General features: G+C 37.7%; 2 protein-coding genes across 3 annotated transcripts; both read right to left on the reverse strand.

The window, feature by feature from the left end:
- Positions 1-46: 46 nt before the first annotated feature.
- LOC110658835 (CRAL-TRIO domain-containing protein YKL091C) lies at positions 47-6,636 on the reverse strand. The gene is made up of 7 exons (XM_021816604.2): positions 6,337-6,636; positions 6,063-6,227; positions 5,635-5,890; positions 4,376-4,412; positions 3,225-3,342; positions 795-905; positions 47-501 (listed from the first exon to the last, which is right to left on the reverse strand). Exons 1-7 carry the CDS (start codon positions 6,346-6,348, stop codon positions 364-366), a joined length of 837 nt encoding a protein of 278 aa, XP_021672296.2. The 5' UTR covers positions 6,349-6,636; the 3' UTR covers positions 47-363.
- A 2,170-nt stretch (positions 6,637-8,806) lies between these two features.
- On the reverse strand, positions 8,807-23,654 carry LOC110658825 (SEC14 cytosolic factor). 2 transcript variants are annotated; one of them, XM_058136464.1, is made up of 7 exons: positions 23,535-23,650; positions 23,255-23,414; positions 22,898-23,153; positions 10,822-10,858; positions 10,177-10,294; positions 9,479-9,589; positions 8,807-9,317 (listed from the first exon to the last, which is right to left on the reverse strand). In XM_058136464.1, the coding sequence occupies exons 2-7, from the start codon at positions 23,324-23,326 to the stop codon at positions 9,180-9,182; spliced, it is 732 nt and encodes a 243-aa protein (XP_057992447.1). In that variant the 5' UTR covers positions 23,327-23,414; positions 23,535-23,650; the 3' UTR covers positions 8,807-9,179. The 2 variants fall into 2 exon arrangements, with proteins under 2 accessions (XP_057992447.1, XP_057992446.1); XM_058136463.1 differs by having other exon boundaries at positions 23,255-23,654.
- Positions 23,655-24,349: the final 695 nt, after the last annotated feature.

Below are 24,349 nucleotides of genomic sequence, written 5' to 3' on the forward strand. Positions count from 1 at the left end.
AATTGATAGCTCAATTGGTCGAACACCTACCACTTGAAAACAGAAGTCAAAAGTTCAAATCCTGACATCTCATTCTATACTGCAACCATAGTTCAGCCAAGACAGATTGTCAATGGCAAAATCAGTTTCTGCAATGTCCAGGTATATAAAATGAATCAATTGAGACCATTTTATCATGAAGAAACTTTCCATTAGTGTCAATGACAATGGAACAGAGCAGTAGATTATATAAGTAGTCAACATTGATTAACATGCATGTGAATTGGAATTAGCCAACACCTCTTGCTGACAGTAGCATATAATGCATATAACTTCTAAAATTGTGTCTGCACTAGCAGCCACCTTGTTAATCTATTTCCGAGTTCAAACCTCCAACTGAGGTAGTGTAACATCCTGGAGAGCCACAAGCATTGCTTGACCACCATACTCCTCAGGCAAAGATTCTTCGCCAATTTCCTTTATAAAATTTGTTCTTTCTTCTTCATTGCTCACTATAACAATCTGTATTCATCACCACAATGCAAAGCCATATTTAAACCCAATTAATGCTATATGGCAGATTAATATCACAGAACAATTTTAACAAATTCTTTGCAAATCAAGAAGGGGAGAATCTAAAGTGACCCAAATTACAACATTGCTAACTAGATGAAGTTCAGAAAGAAACCAACAGGACAAAGAGGATTATAGCCAGTCTCAAGTTGTATTTGCATAAATTTACAATCATAATACATCCTACATAAATGACTTTCTACAGAATTAAACAATGTGGATTTCTAAACAATATAAAATACCTTTTCCATTGTTGCTTTCTCAAGGAAGCGAGAGACCATCCTCCAAACACTAACAAAGAATCGTGGCATGTGCAAAATGTAGAGCTTTGCTAATCGCTCAGGATAGTAAGCCTGCATGAATGCGAATTTAGGATGGTATAGGATACACGAGTGACTGAAGACATATAAAAAAGATTTGAGCCCAAACAATTTGCAAGCTGAAAATTAACACTCAAGTGTGATTTGCACCATGGCACAGGTTCCCACAAAAGACTTGCCAAAAATTATATTGATATTTGTTAGTTGTCTGGTATTGTTCAATTGTTCCTCTATTACATATATGAAGATGTCCTAGCCTTTTCCATTATGAACCTTTTGTTTATTTGTTTTATCTATTGCCAGAGGGGATATTGTTGTCGCAAAATCTAATATCTATAATAATAGCAAAGATATTTGTCCATTCCAGAAGCCATTAAATCTAATAAAATATCTAATAAAATTGTTGGTGTGGCATCATAGCAAGACTAATAGGCAATCCCTGCAGAGTGAATATTGCTTGCATTCAGGAAACTAAATGAGTAAGAGAGAAAAGTAAGGAAGTGGGTAATTTAGAGTACAAACTGTGGTTTACCGGAAAGGAGAGTAACAAGAACGGAGTGGGCATAATCATAGACAGGACATTGAAAGACGCAGTAATAGCTGTAAAAAGAGTAAGAGATAGAATTATACTAGTAAAGCTAGTACTAGAAGGAGAAACAATAAATATAGTTAGTGCTTATACCCCATAAATAGGACTAGACAGTGAGAGTAAACAAAGATTTTGGGAAGATATGGATGATTTAATACAAAACATATCGAATGAAGAGAATGTTTTCATTGGTGGAGATTTGAATGGGCATGTAGGAAGTGATAGACAAGGTTATGAGAATGTTCATGGAGATTTTGATTTTGGCAGTCGAAATGAGGAGGGAAAAAACATCCTAAATTTTGCTATGGCATACGACCTAATACTAGCAAATACCTACTTTATAAAAAGAGAGTCACATTTAGTGACTTTCAAAAGTGGGCAACATAGAAGCCAAATCGACTTCCTCTCAACTAGGAAGACAAATAGAGCTCTATGCAAGGATTGCAAGGTCATTCCAGGAGAGGCTTTAACAAGTCAACATCGGTTGGTGGTCTTGGATGTCAAGTTTAGGAACAATTCAAGTAAGGTCAGAAGAAATAGTGTAACTCAAACAAAGTGGTGGGAGTTCAAAGGAGTAAAGCAAATGAAGTTTAAAAATGAGCTTCTTGAGTCCGAAGTATGGAAGCTGGATATGGAGGCCAATGATATGTGGATACAGATGGCATCAAAGATTAGAGAAGTAGCTAGAAAAGTACTTGGAGAGTCTAAAGGACATAGATCACCCTCAAAAGAGAGATGGTGGTGGAATGAGGAAGTACAAAAGGCAGTGAAGAGAAAAAGGGAATGGTATAAGAAATTACCTAAATGTGATAATAATGAGGCATATGAACAGTACAAGATAGCAAAGAAAGAGGCAAAAAAGGCAGTTAGTCAAGCAAGAGCACAGGCCTTTAAAAAGTTATATGAGAAACTTGAAACTAAAGAAGGGGAGAAAGATATTTATAGATTAGCAAGGAGGAGAAAAAGGAAATGTCAAGATCTCAATCAAGTTAGGTGCATCAAGGATAAAGAAGGAAAAGTGTTAGTAAAAGATGAGGACATTAAAGAAAGATGGAGAAATTATTTTAATGATCTCTTTAATAATAGTCAAAATGGTAATAGCGTGAATATAGATTATAGAACAACAGAAAAGAATGTGAATTATACTAGAAGAATTAGATAATTAGAAGTAAAGGAAGCACTTAAGAGAATGAAAGTGGGTAAAGCCTGTGGACCCGATGAAATACCAATTGAAGTGTGGAAGTATTTGGGAGATATGAGAGTGGCATGGTTAACTAAATTATTTAATAAGATTCTAAACTCAAAGAAAATGTCTGATAAATGGAGGAAGAGTATTTTAGTACCTATTTTTAAAAATAAGGGAGACATACAGAGTTGCTCAAACTATAGGGGAATTAAACTCATGAGCCATACTATGAAGTTGTGGGAGAGAGTTGTGTAGCATCGACTACGTCATGATACTTCTATCTCTCTCAATCAATTTGGTTTTCATGCCCGGTCGTTTAACTATGGAAGCGATCTTGTTAGTGAACTATAAGTCTGTAACCAATTGTTACTCGATAATAGAAATGCCACAAGAAAGTGAATGTCTTGCTCATATTCTTACTATGATTATTCCTACCATAGGTTACTAATTAAATATTTTTAAAAATTTGCTGTAAATCCCTAAACAGGAGGGTATAAATGAAAATTATGTTCTCAATTTATAATCGTTAAAACCCACAGAACATGTGGGTGTATGATTAGTTACAAATAGGTGTTACCTGCAAAAATTGAAAACCGGTGATTAAACCACGTGCATCAATGTTCCTATATGTAATTTGCTGCAGATCGAGAATGCCAATCAACTTCTCATTTCCTATTTCTCTTCCTTTGAATGAGCTGAAATGTCAGTTAAATCCCTTAAGAAACCAGTTTTTGTATTTAAGAATGTATCACTATAAAAAGAGTAAGTAGTCATAGGAAGCATGCTATATAAAGACATAAGCCATTAAAAAGGCTTTTGACAAATATAGCTCCTAAGAAGATGTGAATACATAAATGAATTTGAGAAGAAATACATTTCAAGAGCACCCCAAACTGGAATTGCAATGGTAAACCAGCTGCTGGGACGAAGATATAAGCAGAACCAAAACTTACAAAAAATTATCATATTTTCTCCCACTGTTAAACACTATCTATCTGATTAGTTATCAAGTTTAAAAAGAAAATGCTGGATCTCAATGTTTATTCAGTTTTCGCACATGCATGCACATTTTAAAATATTAAGATTCTGAAATTTCAAAATATAAATCCATCATCTGCTCAATTTCTTCTTACTGTTATTTAAATGGGCATATTTACAACCTTTGCACTAAAAACTATTTTGGTAATATCTTATTGAGAAACCATCAGTTGGGCAGAACTCAAACTTTATAAATCTTTATGAACTACTTTAAGAAGATAAAGCTTCTTGCATCCTTGTAGACTAAACCCTTTTCAGGTTCGGCATCTGAAACTCTAATTTCCTAGTTTCAGTCCAGATGTACCCAAGACTTATGCAACTTGCCACAACTCCCCTTTACTCGCACACATGCTACTTAGTTAACACAGATCTCTCTATCTTTATAAATGTTGTTAGTATGTAACACCATAAACAACTAATGGAGAGTGATAGCTTAACCCTATATATTCATAATTTTGCTTAGAACAGTTAAACCATCCAGCACTAAACCATGCTCTGAACAGCCATTGCAATTAAAAATATTCTTCTATAGTGAAGTTATGACAACTTTCAGTATTAATGTGATGCCTGTGATGCCTTCTAATTAATCATACCACCACATCATTTAGACATTCATGCAAATGAACCCAGATAGAAGAATGATCCTCTAAGCAAGTCTCTAATCACATTAAGCACTAAATAAAGTGTTACCTTGCAATCGTTTTGTCTAGTAAATGAACCACGAACTCTGCACCAAGAGGTGAAACTATGAGTTAAATGCTCACTTCCTAGGCATTAACATGAAAATGAATGCAGGAAGTTGAATTTATTCTTAAATTATAAGGATAAGCCAATGCTTTTTATGTACATACAGCAAACGGCATATGAAGCTGAAATATAAACACTGATATCCTAATTGAGGCAGCATTCAGATCCATCAATGCCAATCATATTGTTGGTATACTATAAATTGCATAATTCTGACCCCAAAGCAGCCCAGCATGACCTATAGAACATTTTCACCCATCTATTTTAGGGAAGGAAGGTCATGAAATGCATTTAGGAAGCAGCTTCAAAGGTATTCCCAAATGAGAACATCCCCTTGTTTACTTTGCCTACATGACATAATTATGGACATATAATTAATTATAATCAGATTAGTGATGGACTATCAGCCACACTTTTGAGCATGCAGAAACAAGAATACAGAATATTTATGATAGGGGATTTGCAGAACCAATTGAGTCTCTTGAAGAACTACAATGTACTATAGAACTAATTGTAGGGACAAACAAACTCAAGAAAAACCTGGAGATTAATATTGATTTCCTACAAACAAAAGTGAGCAAATAAACTGCCTATATAAACTGATTATATATGTCCAAATTCCGACAAGTAACCGATTCAAAGAGTTTAGTTTTTATGGTTCCATCATCTAAAAAACATATACAATGAAGTTGCTTGAAACTAAAATCCACTAGGCCCGTGAAACTCATAATATTGTTCTATTTCCCATATTTAGGAGGCTTTCATTCACTGGCCTAATCTCTTCATTTTTATATGGATGGGCACCATCTTTTACAGATTTCAAATACAACCTTTGAAATAAGAGGATCACTTTCCAGAAAAAGCATTCATGCCAATCATGATTAAGAACATACAAATATAATTTCCATTGGGCAGTATGATCCTAAAGCACATAGTAACTAACACAATACCAGACAATAGTTCAATAATGGAAGCCAGCATATGTCACAAAAAGAAACAAGTGATACAGTCCAAGCAGTCCTAATCATCCGCCCACTTTTATGTCAAAACTTTACTTTTTCATGATCTAGATTAAAAGGCATCATTCATCAAACAAACAAAATTTGATGGACTAGAACAAAAATTGAATAGCATGTATGAACTATAAACTAATCAATTGCTACAAAAGGAAAAAGGTGCAATAATAGAGTTGAGATAATTACTCTTGAATTGTAGTTGATCCTTTGCAGGAAAATGCTTGCTTGCTTTGACAATCAACACTGGATATCCCTCTTTCGTTAAACTCTGCAAATATATTTTCCTTGTTTCCAGTTCATCTTGAACTTCAGAGTCTGGTATAAACCCATTGGGAACAAACTCAGCCCTCCATTTCTGCCACTGCACAAACATCTTTGCTGCCTTCTCTGGGTCCATTGACCTCGCAATCAAGAATCTCATAAGTGATGTATCCCCATAACTCTGCAAATCCAAAACCAATATAATCGATTACTAAAATAAACTTTAATCAACAAATACCACACACACAGAATCAATGAAGACCTGAAATAAAGAAGCGAACTTGAACGCAAAATAATTATGTATACGTTACCCACACAAAACTCTAAGACTATGAGCATTACATGAAAAATACCTCAGTTGATGAACCAAGCTTCTCAACTGATTTCCTCATCTGGGAGACCGCAATTTCTCGTGTTTTCTCCATTTGGGGCAGTGGGGACTGAGTGTTCAAATTAGATGAAAAAGAGAGAGGGGTACGGACCCTCTCTCGAAAGGGCCAATTCGGCGAGTGCAAAACCTGCAATTTGGCAGAGAGAGAGAGAGGAGCAAGCGAGGAGAGAGAGAGAGATTACGTTGACAAAAGAGTTCACGTCAGAGTTCAGAAAAGCATTTTTTGAACTACTTACCCTCGACTTCATATTTTCTCCATTGGCGGCTTTGCCTTTCCACGGCGTAAGATGACCGTTTTTTCCTGAAATCCTGGAGATTCTTCTTTTTCTCGTAATTATGAATTTTTCCCTTTTTTTGTAAATATGAATTTTTTCCCTTTACAAAATAGGACACCTACTACCTATTTCTCAAAATTTTAATTTAGTTAATAAACAAGCTTGCTTCCAATTTTATTAATTAAGGATTTTTCAATTCTAAAGCAAGATCACAAGAGAGATTTATTTATTTTGAATTTTTGAAACTTTTAATTATTTGTATTGAATCTTTCTGGGGTTTTTTCAAGAAAACAAAAGATTTAGAGGATTGGAGGGACTATTGTTAAGATAATATTAGCTAAAATTAATACTCACTTCTCTTCTTTGTTTTCTCTCCACCTTCTGCATTTTGAAGTTTCTTCTTTAGGCCACAAAACATGCACTCCTTTGGTTTCTGATGCATCGAAAGCACAAGTCGAGCAAAGCCCAATAGATTGGGCGCAAGGTTGACTTTTATTAAGTATCTATCTTGCATCATGGCTTCAACATCAAACTGTTTTTAAGGAAAAAGCATTATTTTAAATGTTATTAAAAAAAATAATTTTAAAAAAATATTTTATTATTTTAATATTTTAATAATTAAAATTTATTAAATTTAATTTTAAATTAAACATTTTTTTTAAAACAGCTTCAATAATAATGTCAAACAGACTTGCTTGAATAGACAATATAAGAGATAAGAACAATCTTCAACCTTTCATTCATTCATAAATATGATGTATGTAAACTCCAATTACGTAGGTTGGTCATGTTACGAGTGGTGAATTGAAAATTGATGCCTTAAAGGAGTACGGAATTGGACAAATAGCTCAAATATTTTGGAAGGTCTTTAACAATTCTCTTGCATGCGTTTGAGTTAGCTTGAAAAATTATAGTTTCATTTCTAATCAATGGATCTAGTGTTATAGACATGACTTTGTAATAAACATCACAAAGGATCCCAATAAATCTATAATTATTTGTTAAATTCATATTTTTAGATTTTACTGTGAATGTCAAAGCATCAAAAATATTAGAATCAAACAAAGAAATAGAGAAAATTAATGTAACAATTAGATAATCAGGGCCATAGAACATTTAGAATTTGCATTTAGACAAAGAAATTTTGTTTCTTTCATTGAAATCAATAGTATGTTCAAGATTGATAGATTTTGAATCAACAAGGATGAAAATTTATAGTTCAAAGAATTGATGTATGTTTTCCTATAGGTTTAGTGTAGTATTTGGATTGTTCATTATTTGAATTGCTACATCTATATTTATAAATTACAATTGTGAATAAAAATCTTAAAATTAAAACTATTAAAAATAAATAATTTATGATCTCAAGATGAATTCTACTAAAAAAATATAAAATGACGTTCTATTAAATTTTTGTTTATTTGTCCATTTTGCCTCTATTCCCTTAAAAATTTTACAACATCAATTGATGACGGATAAGGCATATAACAATTAAAAAAAATTATGATAATAGTTATAATTTAATTAATATCAACAAAATTAAAAGTAATAGTTATAAATCAAAATTACATTTTATTGTCCACTATAATTATAAAATCACTATAATGTACTTAATTTCTTATAATAAAAAAATTATGACAATAATTATAATTTAATTAATATTGGAAAAACTAAGAAACATAGTTATAAAATATATAAATCAATATCACATATTAAAAATCAAATTTATTTTTTCTTAATACAAATTGAAGATATAATGTTCAATAAGATTTTCTCTTAAATTTACCAAACGATGTTTTAGTAACCAAGGCCTTAGAAAAATATGAAGAACAATTTACATAAATATCAATAAGGTAATTTTCATTTTATAAGAATTTATTTATATACATTTTTTTGGTATCTATTTTTCATTCTTTATATTCATTCTTCGTGTATATATATATATATATATATATATATATATATATATATATATATATATATATATATATAATTTTTTTATAAGTTATTCTTAAAACATTTTAAATAAATTCAGTATAAATGTATAGGAAAAGTTATATAGCCATATTTTTATTCAATTAAATAATATATCAATAATGAATATACCCACGCAACATGCAGGCAAGAGCCTTGTTATAAATACAATCAGAAATAAAATGGCATCTCCTGATTTTATACGACAATAATTTAAAGAATTAAAAAAAAAAATCCACGCAATGCTCAGACAATTGTCTAGTTGAGTATAATTTCAAAGTTAAAATGAGATTGGAATGCAGTGCCTGTTTTACTTTGAAACACACCAGCAACATCTCATCCAAATGTCTTTGAGATACCATCATAATAAACTGAGACCACACAATTGCAAATTCTCTTTCCAAAATTTCTTTGAGAAGGGAACTTTCAAAAGCAGCACAACATTAGCTAGTCACCATTGATGAAAATGTATTTAAATTAGAATTAACCCTGATATTGCCAATAATTATTTCATTCATGCATAGAATGACTATGAACTCTGCCATTCTCATATGGAAAATCCAGTACTGAGTATTTGGGATTGGGAAGTCCACCAAGAGATCTTAAATTCGAGTCCCACTAGATGTGGACAGGGGAGTTACAGTAAGAAGTACTCTGTTATGCAGCTTATTAGGAGGAGTTATGAAAAGGGTGAAGATTACCTCTTATCATAGATCTTATCAGATGGGCAAAAGAATTGCACTCTGTAGCAGCCACCTTTTTAACCTGTGTTAGTATCAATCCTTTTATAGAGGCAACATTTGCAGCCTCCCTTTTGATCTATTTTAGGATCAATCCTCTAATAAGGGCAGTGTGACATCTTGGAGAGCTACAAGATTGGCTCGACCACCATACTCTTCTGGTAAGACTTCGTCACCAATTTCCTTATTAAGAGTTGTTCTTTCTTCTTCTTTGCTAACAATCACAATCTGCGTTCATTACCACAAAGAAATGGCACATGCACATGTTATTGCCACATCCACCAAAAGTCGCATCTCCATATGCTTTACAGTCACAACACATTCTGTTGCATATTGTTCAAGTTTTATAGTTGTAGGCAAAGTAGATGTTTAAACAATAAAACATATACCTTTTCCAGTGTTGCTTTCTCTAGGAATCGAGAAATCATCTTCCAAACACTGATGAAGAATCGTGGCATATTTAAAATGAAGAACTTCGCCAGACGCTCTGGATAGTAAGCCTGCACAAACAGTAACCATGATGATATGAATATCCATATAAATATAGTTAAAGACATTAAGGTGCCTAGTATATGGTATCTACTCCATCACTAGAAGTTGCCACATCTATATCTCATATGCAGAGTCCCTTCCACCTTCCTAATTCCCAAACCCCACAAAATAGAGTCAAAAACACACCTATCGTGTAAGCAAAACCTAATTATTTGACAGATGTGAGATTGATAATCTGCCTCTTCACCTTTTGAGCCCCAAAAAACAGCACCAACACAAGATTTCACATGACCTTATATTACCTCTTTTCTTGTATTTGTTTTCACATGAAATTTTCAGTATGAGCACGCACCTAATAACATTCACTCTGCACCACAATGTGGGTCAATTTAAACACTGCTAGACAGACTCACCAAACATTCTGTACAAAGTTTCCAATTGCAATTCAAGTTTTCTTGTTTTCCCACATTTATCAAATGAACAAAGTTTTCCTTATTTCCTATCCCTTTTCATCATGCAGTCATGTTTCTCTGCCTTCTATTCCCTCCCAGATGACGTATTTTCCTATAGTGAAATTTACTTATGAAAGAGTTACCTGCAAAAATTGAAATCCAGCAGCAAACCCGCGCACATCAATGTTCCTATACGTTATTTGTTGCAGATCAAGAACAACAACCAACTTCTCATTTCCTATTTCTCTTCCTTTGAATGCGCTGAAATGAAGTCAATAAAACCCCTTAAAAAACTTCCTTTTTTTTTTGTTCAAGATCATGACTCTACAAAGAGTAAGCAAATAACAGGAAGCATACTATACCAAAATATGAAGATACCAATACATCTACTCTTGTGGTTTTACTAACACCATAGATAAGCAGTAGCCACTGTCATTTGGTTACATATTCTTTCAATATCCTTTTCATGTTACCAGTATATAGCACAATATCCAATTAACATACATTAATAACTGTAAATAATCATAACTTTGCCCATAAAATTAAATCAATAAGCACCAAACCAGGGTCCAAATATCGCATTTTAAGTATGCTACTTTTTTTACTTTGAGAATGCTTCCACATTAGAGAGCGGAACTCAGGATCAATTTATCCATAAGAACCTTTGACCAAAAAACAAAAAAAAGCTTTCTAAACCATCGTAATTCCAAATCACTTAATTCTTCCAAAGAAACCCAAAACTGAAAAATAACCTATCACATTCAGTATTATTCAATGTTAACAATTACCTTGCAATTGCTTTGTCTAGCAAATGAACCACGAACTCTGCACGAAGAGGCAAAACACAACAACAAAACATTTACTTGTAAGGTAATGTATGAAAATGAAAAATTGTTCTTTATGCCCAAAGTTTATTTTATGATATCAAATAGGACCAAGTTTTTTTTATGATATCAATTAGGCCCATCTTAACCTCAAATAATTGGTTTTGTCATTTATAACCTTAAATAATTGTTTTTTTTAAGCCATTGGATAGGGGGCTTTCTCATCACTAGCCTAATCTTCATTTTTGTAAAATTGAATTGATAGGTTCCATTTTCCCAAACTTTCAAATGGCAACAGCTACAGCTGGAAGATCATCTTTGAGAAAAGGCATTAATTGACAAATATGATTTTAGCCACACATATTTTTTTTTCATCCAATAGCAAGGCCCATGTTGAGTAAATGACACTTGCGAGGACTTTATCAATTTGGTTAAGTGGAAATATAAATAAGAAAAAATAAATAACATAAGAGCACACAGGAAACTAATGTGATTCAGCCATAAAGCCATAAAGACGATAAAAAAAAATTATTAAGAAAATAGGAGATTTATAAAGACAGTTGAATTGCTCTCAATCCAATTGACCCACTACTCCCAAATCTCACTCATACTAACTCACTCTTGGCTCACTTGCTCTTACTTCATGCTCTTGCTCCACACTTTGCTAAATGTATTAAGAATATGGCTACTTATAGCCATGACATGCTTAGAGATCAGGAACATGTGGTCCCATATCATGATAAAAAATACAAGTCATATCTTGAGGAAAATCTGGGCAAGAAAATTGAGAAAATTTTCTTAATCTTCACCAAAGCAACATGATGGATTCTTAGTACTCTATATCTTGAAGCAAATATTGGACGATTGCATTCAAATATTCATGTGACTCTTTCATGATCAGAATATGGAACATCAATTCAAGATACATTCCAATAAATACTCACCTTGACTTACATTGCTCAATTGCTAACCAAAAAATTTTTCAATTATTTCAGCCTTACGTTAAACCAATATCTGCAATATCATTAAAATGATGTAAAATCCATATCATGACCTGCCAATGAAATTTTCCAGGATTGTCCATAAACCTGCTAACAACACTGATAGCTAGAGTGCTATACATTTGACTATGAAAGGACCAAGCACGTAGATGTCAAATTTCACTTCATTTAGAAAATCGTTTCAGTGATAAAAATTTGTATGGCAGATGATCAACCATATATTTAAAACCTATTCCTACAATCAATTCTAAGCAACACTTAGACTTGATTGATGTTTGCAGAAAATTTTCTGGTTGGTGATTAAGCAATTTAAGTCAAGGTGGATATTTGTTAAATGTGTCTTGATTGATGGCCCATAACCCAATCATGAAAGAATCACATGAATTTTTGAATGCAAGTGAGCCAAGAATGGTGAGTGAAATTCACAAGTAAGTAAATCAGATACTTGAGCTTGGAAGGACTAGTGTGAGTGAGATTTATATATGGTGGATCAATTGAGCTGAAAGCCATCAATTCAAGACACATTTCAACATTCCTGTAACACCCCAAGATTTTAAATTTTATTATTTATGAGTATTTTTGATACTTTAATTTTATTTAAATTTTAGGAATTTTTTTGAGATTTTTCGGATTTTAAAAATCGGGTTCGATTTTCCGAAAATATAAACTTTGATGATTTTTAAAAATTAATTTAAAGACCACGTGGCAAAACTAAAAATATATTTGGAGTCTAAGTATTTTTCTGAGTTTTCTGGAATTTTTTCGGAATTTTTGGACCTCGTTTTCGGTCCCGAGGCAGAGTAAAAAATTCAAAATTTTGTATTCTGAATCGAACCGGCCGAATCGAACCGGACCGGATCGGACCAATCGAATCAGACCGGCCCTTTTCCTTCTTCCCTTTTTCTTCCCCGCGCGCGTCGTCCATCTCCCTTTTCTCTCTCGTTTCTCTCTCCTCTCCACCCCAGCCAGCGCGCCGCTCGGCCAGGCGGCGCCGCCTAAACGGCGGAAAGCGCGGCAACGCCTGCGCTTCAGCTTCCACAGCCATCCGCCGATCCGGCCACCGATTGGACCGGTCTTGTGTCCAAAATCATCTACTCGTGAGCTTTCCATAGACACCAAGAACGCCGAAATCCATCGAGCGGATTGTCCGATTTTTGCTCGGGAAGATTTTAGCCCATTTCGACTTTTGGGCTAGATTTCTCGAAAACCGTGAATCCCACGAGAAAACCGAGGCCACCAGCACGCTCCATTCGTTGAGAGCTTCGCAACGACATAAATTTCGAATTTTTCCGACACCGTTTTTCGATGGGTCCCACGGAACTTCGCAGTGTTTTTCCGAGCATTTAATGAGCTTAGAAAATTCTGAAAAATTTATGTACTAACCCCCGTGTTATGGGCTTCGTGTAGGTATCCTCGATTAGCGGAAATTCGACAGTCGACCGGATCTGCGAAATTTCGGCCAGACGGACCGTTACCGGAAAAGTCTCCGAATTGGACCGAGGTTTTGGCTAGCCCCCCATTGTCAGACGTCCCGAGCGCGTTCTCGAAGTCGGAATCGGCAAAGGTAAATCCAAACCTTGCTTTTTCGTAATTTTCTAGTGCTTAAATAGGATTAAAAATCCATAAAATATTCGTGGTAGCTTAGAAAATTACGATTCTTTTTGCAATAGCTTAGTAATATTGCTAAGGACCGCGGGGCAAAGTTTTATAATTTTTAGAGCTTTTTTGGGCAGTTTTTTCAAAAATGATCAATAATAAGGACTAAATTGAAATTTTGCGTATTGTGATGGATGACTGATTTGATGGGCCCAGGAGGGGCTGTGTGATATGATTGAACTGTGGATATATGGATTGTGAGTATAGAAGTCTGTTTTGAACCCTTTTGCAGGTTGGGTAGGTCCTAGATATAGGGGAGACTCTGCCGGATTTTCGGCACGACTCAGGACGTATTGGTCTTTTTCTTTGTTTGTATTGAGTCAGATTGTATTAAATAATTGTAATATAATTGTCAGGTGAGCCGACGACCTTCTTCCTCCGCCCACCTCGGTGACCATCGTCAAGTCTGTGAGTAAAATATTAATTTTAATTGTAATTTCGATATTATTATATGTTCAGCATGCCCATGCATCACTTATATGCATATATTTATGTAGTTAAACTCTAGGCACGATTTATGTTGCATTCATAACTGTTGATGTGCCATGGATGTTGTTGTGGTAATTTGGAGCAGTGTGCGTGCGTTGGCGTGCGTGTGATGTGGTGTGGACTATGGATAGGGCCAGGCGATCCACGGCTTGAGTAATTGGGACCCGATCCTTGAGGTAGTCACGGCTTGAGTAATTTGCTGGGACCCTCGATTTGGTTATTAAGTGGAAGTCCGAGCTTGAGTAATTCGCTGGCACCAGGTTGGATTTAAGAGAGCTATATAGGGGATCAGCTCCCATATGTTATGATTGATACTACAGGGTGTGTGAGTGCTCCAAATTACCTTTTTGATGTTATGATGTGAAAATGATGTGGATGTTGCATTTCACTCTACAGGGTGCATTAGATTTAGATAGTTATAGAGATTATGGTTAAAATTGATATTTTACTCTCTGAGTCGAACGCTCACTCCTGTTCAATATTTTTTTCAGGCTACAGGAGGATTTTATTTTGGTTAACCTGCTTTTCTCCCTCGCAGGTCAATTATTACTGTTTGTATAAACTTGTTAAATCTTAGAATTTCCGCATGTGTTAGAAATGTTATTTGATTTGGGTCTGTAAACTAAATTATTATTTTGGGACCTGTAAACTTAATATGCTTTGCATGTTTGATGGATTGGATGAGGGAGCTAAGCTCCCATTTATTATTATGTTGATAAGTATGTGGAGGGTGAGCTGAGCTCCCCAATTGACTATATATTGTGTTTACAAGTCGGGTGAGTCGAAAACTCCCCGTTGGTAAGTCTATTTTATGGCCGGACTCTGTCCGTTTGTTTTCTTGAAATTGGGCCCAAATGGGCCTTAGAGTTGGGTTAATGAACAGTTAGGCTTACTACGGGCCTCGGGGTTTTAGGTGGCCTGTGTCCTAGTCTTGGTCCGGCCCATAGGTTGGGTCGTGACAAATGTGGTATCAGAGCCTAGGCTCCAGATTCTTAGGGAATGTTGTCTAAAGTGTTGGGAAAAGTCTAATAGGAGTCACATGCGGAAAAATAGGGTCCATATTCGTCTTGCATTGTCGTCTTTGCTTCTAGTTTCTGCTTCATATATTGTGTGTAAATATGAGTCTATAGAGTCATGCAATGAGCGATTTTGAATTTTGTGGGCTAATCTTGCTGAATTTCGTGAAAATGCGTAGAAGCGGGAGAGCGCATCGCACTGAACCGGATGTGCTGGCGAGGTGTCGGCCAGATGAGGCGCCGCCAGGAGGCGGGGTAGGAGGCCTAGAGTCTCAAGTAGAAGAGTAGCTACCTGATTCGAAACGATCTTTCATGGCACAGGGTCCCATGGACCCCATGGCAGCTACTCTAGCTGGGTTGCAGAGGACCATTGATATGATGGCGCAGTATATGGTCCACCCTCCACAGCAGCGATCCACCGCACCAAGAGGGGAACCTTACAAGCAGATCATAAATTTTAAGAAGTGGTGCACAGTACTTATGATGTGTCGACGATACATACGGTTTTGGATTCTGCAGACAGCGAGAGCAGTCTGATTGGTGATAGGAGGCGATAAAGTGTATCACGACATGTCATGGGGCCTATGCCTAGACAATGGATGAATGACTACGTGTTACCCCGGATGGAGGGTTTGACATGGGCTCAGTTTGTAGAACTTTTCATCAATCGGTTTGTGCCAGAAAGCTTCAGAGATCAGAAACAGTGGGCCTTTGAGGCCCTAAGACAAAATGGCAGTGTAGATGAATATGCTGCAATTTCGAATTGAGCAGATATGCCCTACGTAGCTACGTAAACTATGAAGGTGAAGAGGTTCCTAAAGGGGCTTGACAGGAGGTATGCGAACCTGGCCATGATGTCGGATCAGTCTTTTGATGTGGTGGTTGATCGAGCCAGACAGATTGAGATTAGCTATGCTGTGGATGACAGCGGAAGAGCAAAGAAAAACAGAGCAGAGGGTTCTTCAGGTGTCCCTTCCATGGGTACTCCGGACAGTGGTGGCCAGGGTAATTACAGAGGAAAGGGTAGGAGCAAGAGAAGTGGTTTTAGACACAGACCATGAGGATTCGCACTGTGGCACGGATCCAAAGAAGGGTCACGATGGGTACAGCAGCCTGGTGCAGTTCAGATCCTCTTTGGCACCGTGTGCACAGTGTGGAAGAGGACATTCAGGACCTTGTTTGATGGGGTCAGGAGTATGCTTCAGGTGTGGCCAACCAGGTCACTTTGCTAGGGAATGCCCCATGTTCAGCGAGCCACAGATGGGGTCACAGGATTCTATTGCAAATGTTCCTCGCCAGTTGTATCCGGGTACTTCCAACATGGCAGGCAGTCAGTTCAGTGGCCAACAGGGCCGAGGACAAGGGGGACGTGGATTTGGAGGCAGATCAGGAGGTAGAAGTCGATCGTGGTTACGCCACTCGGGTAGGGGTCAAGCTCGTTTTCACCCCGACCCACCAGATGCTCAGGCTTCCAATGCAGTTGTGGCAGGTATTCTTCTGGTCTATTCTTATGAGGCTCGTGTTTTGATAGATCCGGGTGCTACGCACTCATTTGTCTCCCCTGTGTTTGCCATGAGGTTGGGTAGAAACCCTACAACTTTAGAGTGCCCTTTGTCAGTAGCTACCCCACTTAGTGACAACATAGATGTAGATATGGTTTTTCCGGGTAGCCCAGTGGTAGTGGATGGAAAGATCCTCCCAGCAGACTTGGTTCCTCTACCAGTAATGGACTTTGATGTAATTTTGGGGATGGATTGGTTGGCAACTCACTATGCCACTTTAGACTGCAGGAACAAAAAGGTGTATTTCCACATACCTGGTGTGGAAGAGTTTAGCTTTGATGGTGACAGGAGCGTAGCTCCATATAACTTGGTGTCAGCAATTAGTGCCAGAAAAATGTTGAGGCGTGGATGCCAAGGGTATTTGGCATTGGTGAGAGATACATCTGTAGAAGGTGTCAGCATGGAAAATGTTCCTGTTGTCAGAGAATTTATGGATGTCTTCCCAGAGGAGCTTCCAGGGTTGCCACCAGGAAGGGAAATAGAGTTTTGCATTGATGTTGTGCCGGGTACAAACCCCATATCGATGCCACCTTACAGGATGGCACCAGCAGAATTGAAAGAGCTGAAGGAGCAACTACAGGAGCTTTTGGACAAGGGTTTTATACGTCCGAGCACTTCACCTTGGGGCGCTCCTGTTTTATTTGTGAGAAAGAAGGATGGGTCATTGAGGTTGTGTATCGACTACAGACAGCTGAACAAGGTCACCATGAAGAACAAGTATCCACTTCCTCGGATCAATGATCTGTTTGATCAGCTCCAAGGAGCTAGATTCTTTTCCAAGATAGACCTGCGATCAGGCTACCACCAGTTGAGAATCAGGAATGAGGACGTGTCCAAAACGGCTTTCAGGACAAGATATGGTCATTATGAGTTCTTGGTGATGTCTTTTGGACTCACTAATGCACCAGCAGCTTTCATGGACTTGATGAACAGGGTGTTCAAGCCATTTTTGGACCATTTTGTCATCGTATTCATAGATGACATTTTGGTGTACTCTCGGACCGAGGAAGAACACGTGTGGCACTTGAGGATGGTGTTGCAGACGTTAAGGGAGCACCAGCTATATGCCAAATTTTCAAAATGTGAATTTTGGCTAGAAAGCATCTCATTCTTGGGACACGTGGTTTCTAGTGACGGCATTCAAGTGGATCCCAAGAAAATTGAAGTCAGAATCGATTGGCTTAGGCCTACAAATACCATCGAGGTACGAAGTTTTCTGGGTTTAGCTGGCTACTATAGGCGTTTTGTACAAGATTTCTCCAGGATAGCGGCTCCCCTAACTAAGTTGACTAGGAAGAATGTTCCATTCATTTGGACAGATGACTGTGAGGTGAGTTTCCAGAAGCTTAAGGAGTGTCTAACCACTGCCCCTGTGTTGACACTACCTGTGAGTGGTGAAGGATACACCGTGTATTGTGACGCCTCCAGAGTTGGCCTAGGGTGTGTTTTGATGCAGAATGGGAAGGTAGTGGCTTATGCTTCAAGGCAGCTGAAGAGGCATGAGCAGAACTACCCCACCCATGATTTGGAAATGGCGGCTGTAGTCTTTGCACTAAAAATCTGGAGACACTACCTGTATGGTGAAGTGTGCGAGATATACACCGACCATAAGAGTTTGAAGTACATCTTCCAGCAGAGGGACTTGAACTTGAGACAGAGGAGATGGATGGAGCTTCTGAAAGATTATGATTGCACCATCCAGTACCACCCGGGAAAAGCCAATGTTGTGGCAGATGCCTTGAGCAGAAAATCTTCCGCGCTTTGGCACATTTCAAAGAGAGAAGAGACCATTGATTCAGAGGTACATGAGTTGATGGATCAAGGTTTAATCCTAGATCTTTCAGATGAGGGGTATTGTTGGCTCACTTTTCGGTGAGGCCGACTTGAGGATAGAGTTAGAGTTTCCCAAAGACAGACCAACAACCGATGAAGATCATAGAGAGAGTACAAAGAAGGTGAAGGTGGTGAGTTTGGATTTGCCAATGATGGCGCCCTAGTACAAGGTTCTAGGATATGTGTGCCCGATGTGGACAACCTCAGGAATGAAATCATGCGAGAGGCACACTACACACTGTACAGTGTCCACCCAGGTTCCACCAAGATGTACCATGATGTGAAAGATAGCTATTGGTGGAATGGCATGAAGAGAGACATAGCAGACTTTGTGTCCAAGTGCTTGACTTTTCTGAAGGTGAAGTTTGAACACTGTGAGACCGTCGTGAAGTCGCAAGAGCTCCCTATCCTGAATGGAAGTGAGAAATGATCACTATGGATTTTGTGGATCGGGTTGCCTCGTACCACGCGAGGATATGATTCGATATGGGTAATTGTAGACCGTCTAACCAAATCACTCACTTCTTACCTCAGAAGACTACATACTGCGGGCACAAGATGCCCGGCTCTACATTCGAGAAATAATCGATTGCATGGAGTTCCCGCCCATAATATCCGACAGAGGGCCCCGATTCACTTCTCGCTTTGGAGGAAGTTGCAGAGGCACTTGGCACACAGTTGAACTTCGATCTGACCTTCCACCCTCGAGACAGACGGACAACCAAAGGACAATACAAATCTTGGAAGACATGCTTCGCATGAGTGTCTTGGATTTTGGAGGTCAATGGGATGAGCAAACTAGCTTTGGTGGAGTTTGCCTACAACAACAAGCATTACTCCAAAGATAGGGATGGCACCCTATGAGGCACTATATGGAAGAAAGTGTAGGTCTCCTCGTGCCGGACAGAAATGGGGAAGCGAAGGTGCATGATGTAGACCTAGTGCAAGACACTTGAGGTAGTTCCTTTAATCGTGGAACGATCGAGGCGGCTTTCAAGAGAGTAAGAGTTATGCAGACCTGCACGGAAGGATGTGGAGTTTGCAGTGGGCGACTATGTATTCCTGAAGGTTTCTCCAATGAAGGGAGTCATGAGATTTGGAAAGAAGGGCAAGTTGGCACCTAGGTATATTGGACCTTTTGAGGTTACTGATAGAGTTGGAGCAGTTGCCTACCGGTTGGAGCTACCACCCAACATCTCTCACGTTCATCCCGTGTTTCACATCTCCATGCTCAGGAAATACATTTCCGATCCTTCTCATGTACTGCAGCCGGATGTGATAGAGCTAAAAGAGAACTTGACATTTGAGGAGCAACCTGCAGCCATGGTGGACTGCCAAGTGAGACAGCTAAGATCCAAACAGATCCCTATGGTTAAGGTTTTGTGGAGGAGTCAGTCGGTGGAAGAGTGCACCTGGGAGTCAGAACGGGACATGCGTAGCAAGTACCCTTATCTGTTCAATGTATAATCATGTGCTTTATTCTGCCTTGTGTAAAAAATTCGAGGACGAATTTTCTGTAAGGGGGGAAGAATGTAACACCCCAAGATTTTAAATTTTATTATTTATGAGTATTTTTGATACTTTAATTTTATTTAAATTTTAGGAATTTTTTTGAGATTTTTCGTATTTTAAAAATCGGGTTCAATTTTCCGAAAATATAAACTTTGATGATTTTTAAAAATTAATTTAAAGACCACGTGGCAAAACTAAAAATATATTTGGAGTCTACGTATTTTTCTGAGTTTTCTGAAATTTTTCTAATTTTGGACCTCGCTTTCCCCGAGGCAGAGTAAAAATTCAAAAATTTGTATTCGAATCGAACCGGCCGACCGAATCGGACCGGATCGGACCACGAATCGGACCGCCCTTTTCCTTCTTCCCTTTTTCTTCCTCGCGCGTCGTCCCTCTCTCCTTTTCTCTCGCTTTCTCCTTCCACTCACCACGGCCACACGCCACCAGCCAAGACGGCCGCCACCCAGTGGCCACGCCTAAACGGGCCGAAAACGCGCAAAACGCTTCTCACGCTGCTGCCAGCTTTCCCGGCCAAATCCGGCCGATCCGGCCACCGATTGGACCGGGTCTTGTGTCCAAAATCATCTACTCGAGAGCTTTCCATAGACACCAAGAACGCCGAAATCCATCGAGCGGATTGTCCGATTTTTGCTCGGGAAGATTTTAGCCCATTTCGACTTTTGGGCTAGATTTCTAAACCGTGAATCCCACGAGAAAACCGAGGCCACCAAAGACGCTCCATTCGCCGAGAGCTTCGCAACGACATAAATTTCGAATTTTTCTCGACACCGCTTTTGGTGGGTCCCACGAACTTCGCAGGTGTTTTTCCGAGCATTTAATGAGCTTAGAAAATTCTGAAAAATTTATGTACTAAACCCCTAGTTAGGGGCTTCGTGGAGGTCTCCTCGATTCGCGGAAATTCGGCAGCTGACCTGGTTCGCAAATTTCGCCGCATGCACTGCACGAAAAGTCTCCGAATTGGACCGAGGTTTTGGCTAGCCCTCCATTGTCAGACGTCCCGAGCGCGTTCCCGAAGTCGGAATCGGCAAAGGTAAATCCGAACCTTGCTTTTTCGTAATTTTCTAGTGCTTAAATAGGATTAAAAATCCATAAAATATTCGTGGTAGCTTAGAAAATTATGATTCTTTTTGCAATAGCTTAGTAATATTTCTAAGGACCATGAGGCAAAGTTTTATAATTTTTAGAGCTTTTTGGGCGCTTTTTCAAAAATGATCAATAATAAGGACTAAATTGAAATTTTGCGTATTGTGATGGATGACTGATTTGATGGGCCCAGGAGGGGCTGTGTGATATGATTGAACTGTGGATATATGGATTGTGAGTATAGAAGTCTGTTTTGAACCCTTTTGCAGGTTGGGTAGGTCCTAGATATAGGAGAGACTCTGCCGGATTTTCGGCACGACTTAGGACGTATTGGTCTTTTTCTTTGTTTGTATTGAGTCAGATTGTATTAAATAATTGTAATATAATTGTCAGGTGAGCCGATGCCTTCTTCCTCCGCCACCGCCTCAGTGACCATCGTCAAGTCTGTGAGTAAAATATTAATTTTAATTGTAATTTCGATATTATTATATGTTCAGCATGCCCATGCATCACTTATATGCATATATTTATGTAGTTAAACTCTAGGCACGATTTATGTTGCATTCATAATTGTTGATGTGCCATGGATGTTGTTGTGGTAATTTGGAGCGGTGTGCGTGCGTTGGCGTGCGTGTGATGTGGTGTGGACTATGGATAGGACCAGGCGATCACGCTTGAGTAATTGGGACCCGATCCTTCGAGGGGTAGTCACGCTTGAGTAATTCATCGACCCTCGATTTGGTTATTAAGTGGAAGTCCGAGCTTGAGTAATTCACGCACTGTGTTAGATTTAAGAGAGTCAGATAGGGATCAGCTCCCATATGTTATGATTGATACTACAGGGTGTATGAGTGCTCCAAATTACCTTTTTGATGTTATGATGTGAAAATGATGTGGATGTTGCATTTCACTCTACAGGGTGCATTAGATTTAGATAGTTATAGAGATTATGGTTAAAATTGATATTTTACTCTCTGAGTCGAACGCTCACTCCTGTTCAATATTTTTTTCAGGCTACAGGAGGATTTTATTTTGGTTAACCTGCTTTTCTCCCTTGCAGGTCAATTATTACTGTTTGTATAAACTTGTTAAATCTTAGAATTTCCGCATGTGTTAGAAATGTTATTTGATTTGGGTCTATAAACTAAATTATTATTTTGGGACCTGTAAACTTAATATGCTTTGCATGTTTGATGGATTGGATGAGGGAGCTGAGCTCCCATTTATTATTATGTTGATAAGTATGTGGAGGGTGAGCTGAGCTCCCCAATTGACTATATATTGTGTTTACAGGTCGAGTGAGTCGAAAACTCCCCGTTGGTAAGTTCATTTTATGGCCGGACTCTGTCCGTTTGTTTTCTTGAAATTGGGCCCAAATGGGCCTTAGAGTTGGGTTAATGAACAGTTAGGCTTACTATGGGCCTCGGGGGCTTTAGGCTGGCCCAGGTCCTAGTGCCGGTCCGGCCCATAGGTTGGGTCGTGACAATTCCAAATAAAGAATAAAACAATAGTAGATGGAATTATTCAATAATGGAAGGCAACATATATAAAATGGGGAAAAAGAATCATTTCCAGGACAAAAAACAAGTGAATTGACACGATCCAAGCAGTCCCATTCAGTATTCATTACCCAATTTTTATGCCAAAACTTTACTTGTTCTGGTATATAAATGGCCCATATATACGACGATCTCGATCAAAACGCATCATTGCACCAATCAAAGCAGTCTAATTTACAAAAATTTAATAACATGCATAAGCCGTAAGCAAATCTTGTTTATTAGAACTAAAATTTAATAAGATGCATGACTCAATAGGTTAATAAACTGTAACAAATTGGGTGGAGTTAGAGTTAAGCTATACTGACTCTTGAATTGGAGATGATCCTTTGATGGAAAGTGCTTGTTTGCTTTCGCAATCAACACTGGATTTCTCTCTTTCGATAAACCTTGCAAATATATCTTTCTTGTTTCTAATTCATTTTGAACTTCAGAATCTGGGATAAACCCATTTGGAACAAAAGCAGCCCTCCATTTTTGCCACTGTACAAACATCTTAGCAGCCTTTTCTGGGTCCATTGATCTTGCAATCAAGAATCTGATTAATGTTGGGTCCCCATACCTCTGCAAATCCAAACCCATAAAATCAATAACTAAATTGAGCTCAATTACACAACTCTGTATACATCTCTACATTTAAACGTTCAACATTATGTGAAAGGTACCTGGGTGCAAGAGCCAAGCTTCTCCACTGATTTCCTCATCTGGGTCAGTGCAATTTCCTGGGTTCTCTCCATATGGAACAATGAGGGTAACGATAGGAATTGTCTGGGTTCAAATTTAGACCAAAAGAGAGAGCTGCTGACCCTCTCTCAAAAAGGTGACCTGTATGAGTTCAGAACTTAGAATTTGACACAGAGACAGAAAGAAGAGATATAGCGAGGGAAAGAGTATGAGTTGACATAATGAACGAATGCTTAGAAAATTGAAGTATGGGTGTTTTACTCGTGGAAAATGGTTGAATGCAGAGAGAAATTGAACGATGGCGGCAAGATTGGTCTAAGATTTGCTGCGGAAGCACCGAAGCAAGACCACGTTAACAAAAGAAAATTGTCCCCATGGTGACGCATCTTGCCAAGATTTTCAATTTAATAGCCACATGGTGGGTCACCTTGAAACGCGATGAGGAAAAAAAAAAAAAAACAAAGAAAAGCAAAAGAAAAAAGGAGAAAGAAGTCGTTAAACCTACCAAGAAGTTAACACCTATCCCGCCATAGCTGGATAAATTCAAATAATACAAGGTGTAAATATGTATTTTGCTTTTTTTTTTTTTTTTTTTTAATGCTCCACGTGAATGGTTCTCAACTTTCCACATGCATGGGATACCAACGCGATTTTCTCTTATTATTTGGTGATGATGTCACCGCTGTTTCACTTGTATGTACATGTACTTTAGACTATACCTATACTCGTATATCTGTATATGATTTAAAAAAAATTATTCATTATTTGTCGTATATAATTAATTATAGTTGTTGCCATTCTTTTGACCGCACTAACTCAATGATGACGCAATCACATATAATAATTATGAAATAGAATTTAAATTATAATATAATATAATTATCATTATATTTTTATATTTAATTATAAATAAAAATATAAATAATATAATATAAAATAATTTTTATTTTAATATTTAATTTATTTATAGTGTTAATGATAATTATAGTGATTAGTGATCGAATGACAACTATAATTAAGTAGTAGTGATCAGTGATAATAACAGTGACGATAATGATTATCAAGTGATTGTGACA

Source organism: Hevea brasiliensis, chromosome 15, assembly GCF_030052815.1.
Source record: "Hevea brasiliensis isolate MT/VB/25A 57/8 chromosome 15, ASM3005281v1, whole genome shotgun sequence".
NCBI lineage: Eukaryota > Viridiplantae > Streptophyta > Magnoliopsida > Malpighiales > Euphorbiaceae > Hevea > Hevea brasiliensis.

Excerpts from the sequence above, each read along its gene's own strand:
- LOC110658825 (XM_058136463.1), bottom strand. The coding sequence starts at position 23,326 with ATGGAGAGAACCCAGGAAATTGCACTGACCCAGATGAGGAAATCAGTG. Across the intron at positions 10,859-22,897 it reads GGATCATCTCCAATTCAAGA|AGTTCGTGGTTCATTTGCTA; the intron begins GTCAGTATAGCT and ends CTCTTCGTGCAG. Across the intron at positions 9,318-9,478 it reads AGAAAGCAACACTGGAAAAG|ATTGTGATTGTTAGCAAAGA; the intron begins GTATATGTTTTA and ends TAATGAACGCAG.
- LOC110658835 (XM_021816604.2), bottom strand. Across the intron at positions 3,343-4,375 it reads CTAGACAAAACGATTGCAAG|CTCATTCAAAGGAAGAGAAA; the intron begins GTAACACTTTAT and ends CTGACATTTCAG. Across the intron at positions 906-3,224 it reads CCGGTTTTCAATTTTTGCAG|GCTTACTATCCTGAGCGATT; the intron begins GTAACACCTATT and ends GCATTCATGCAG.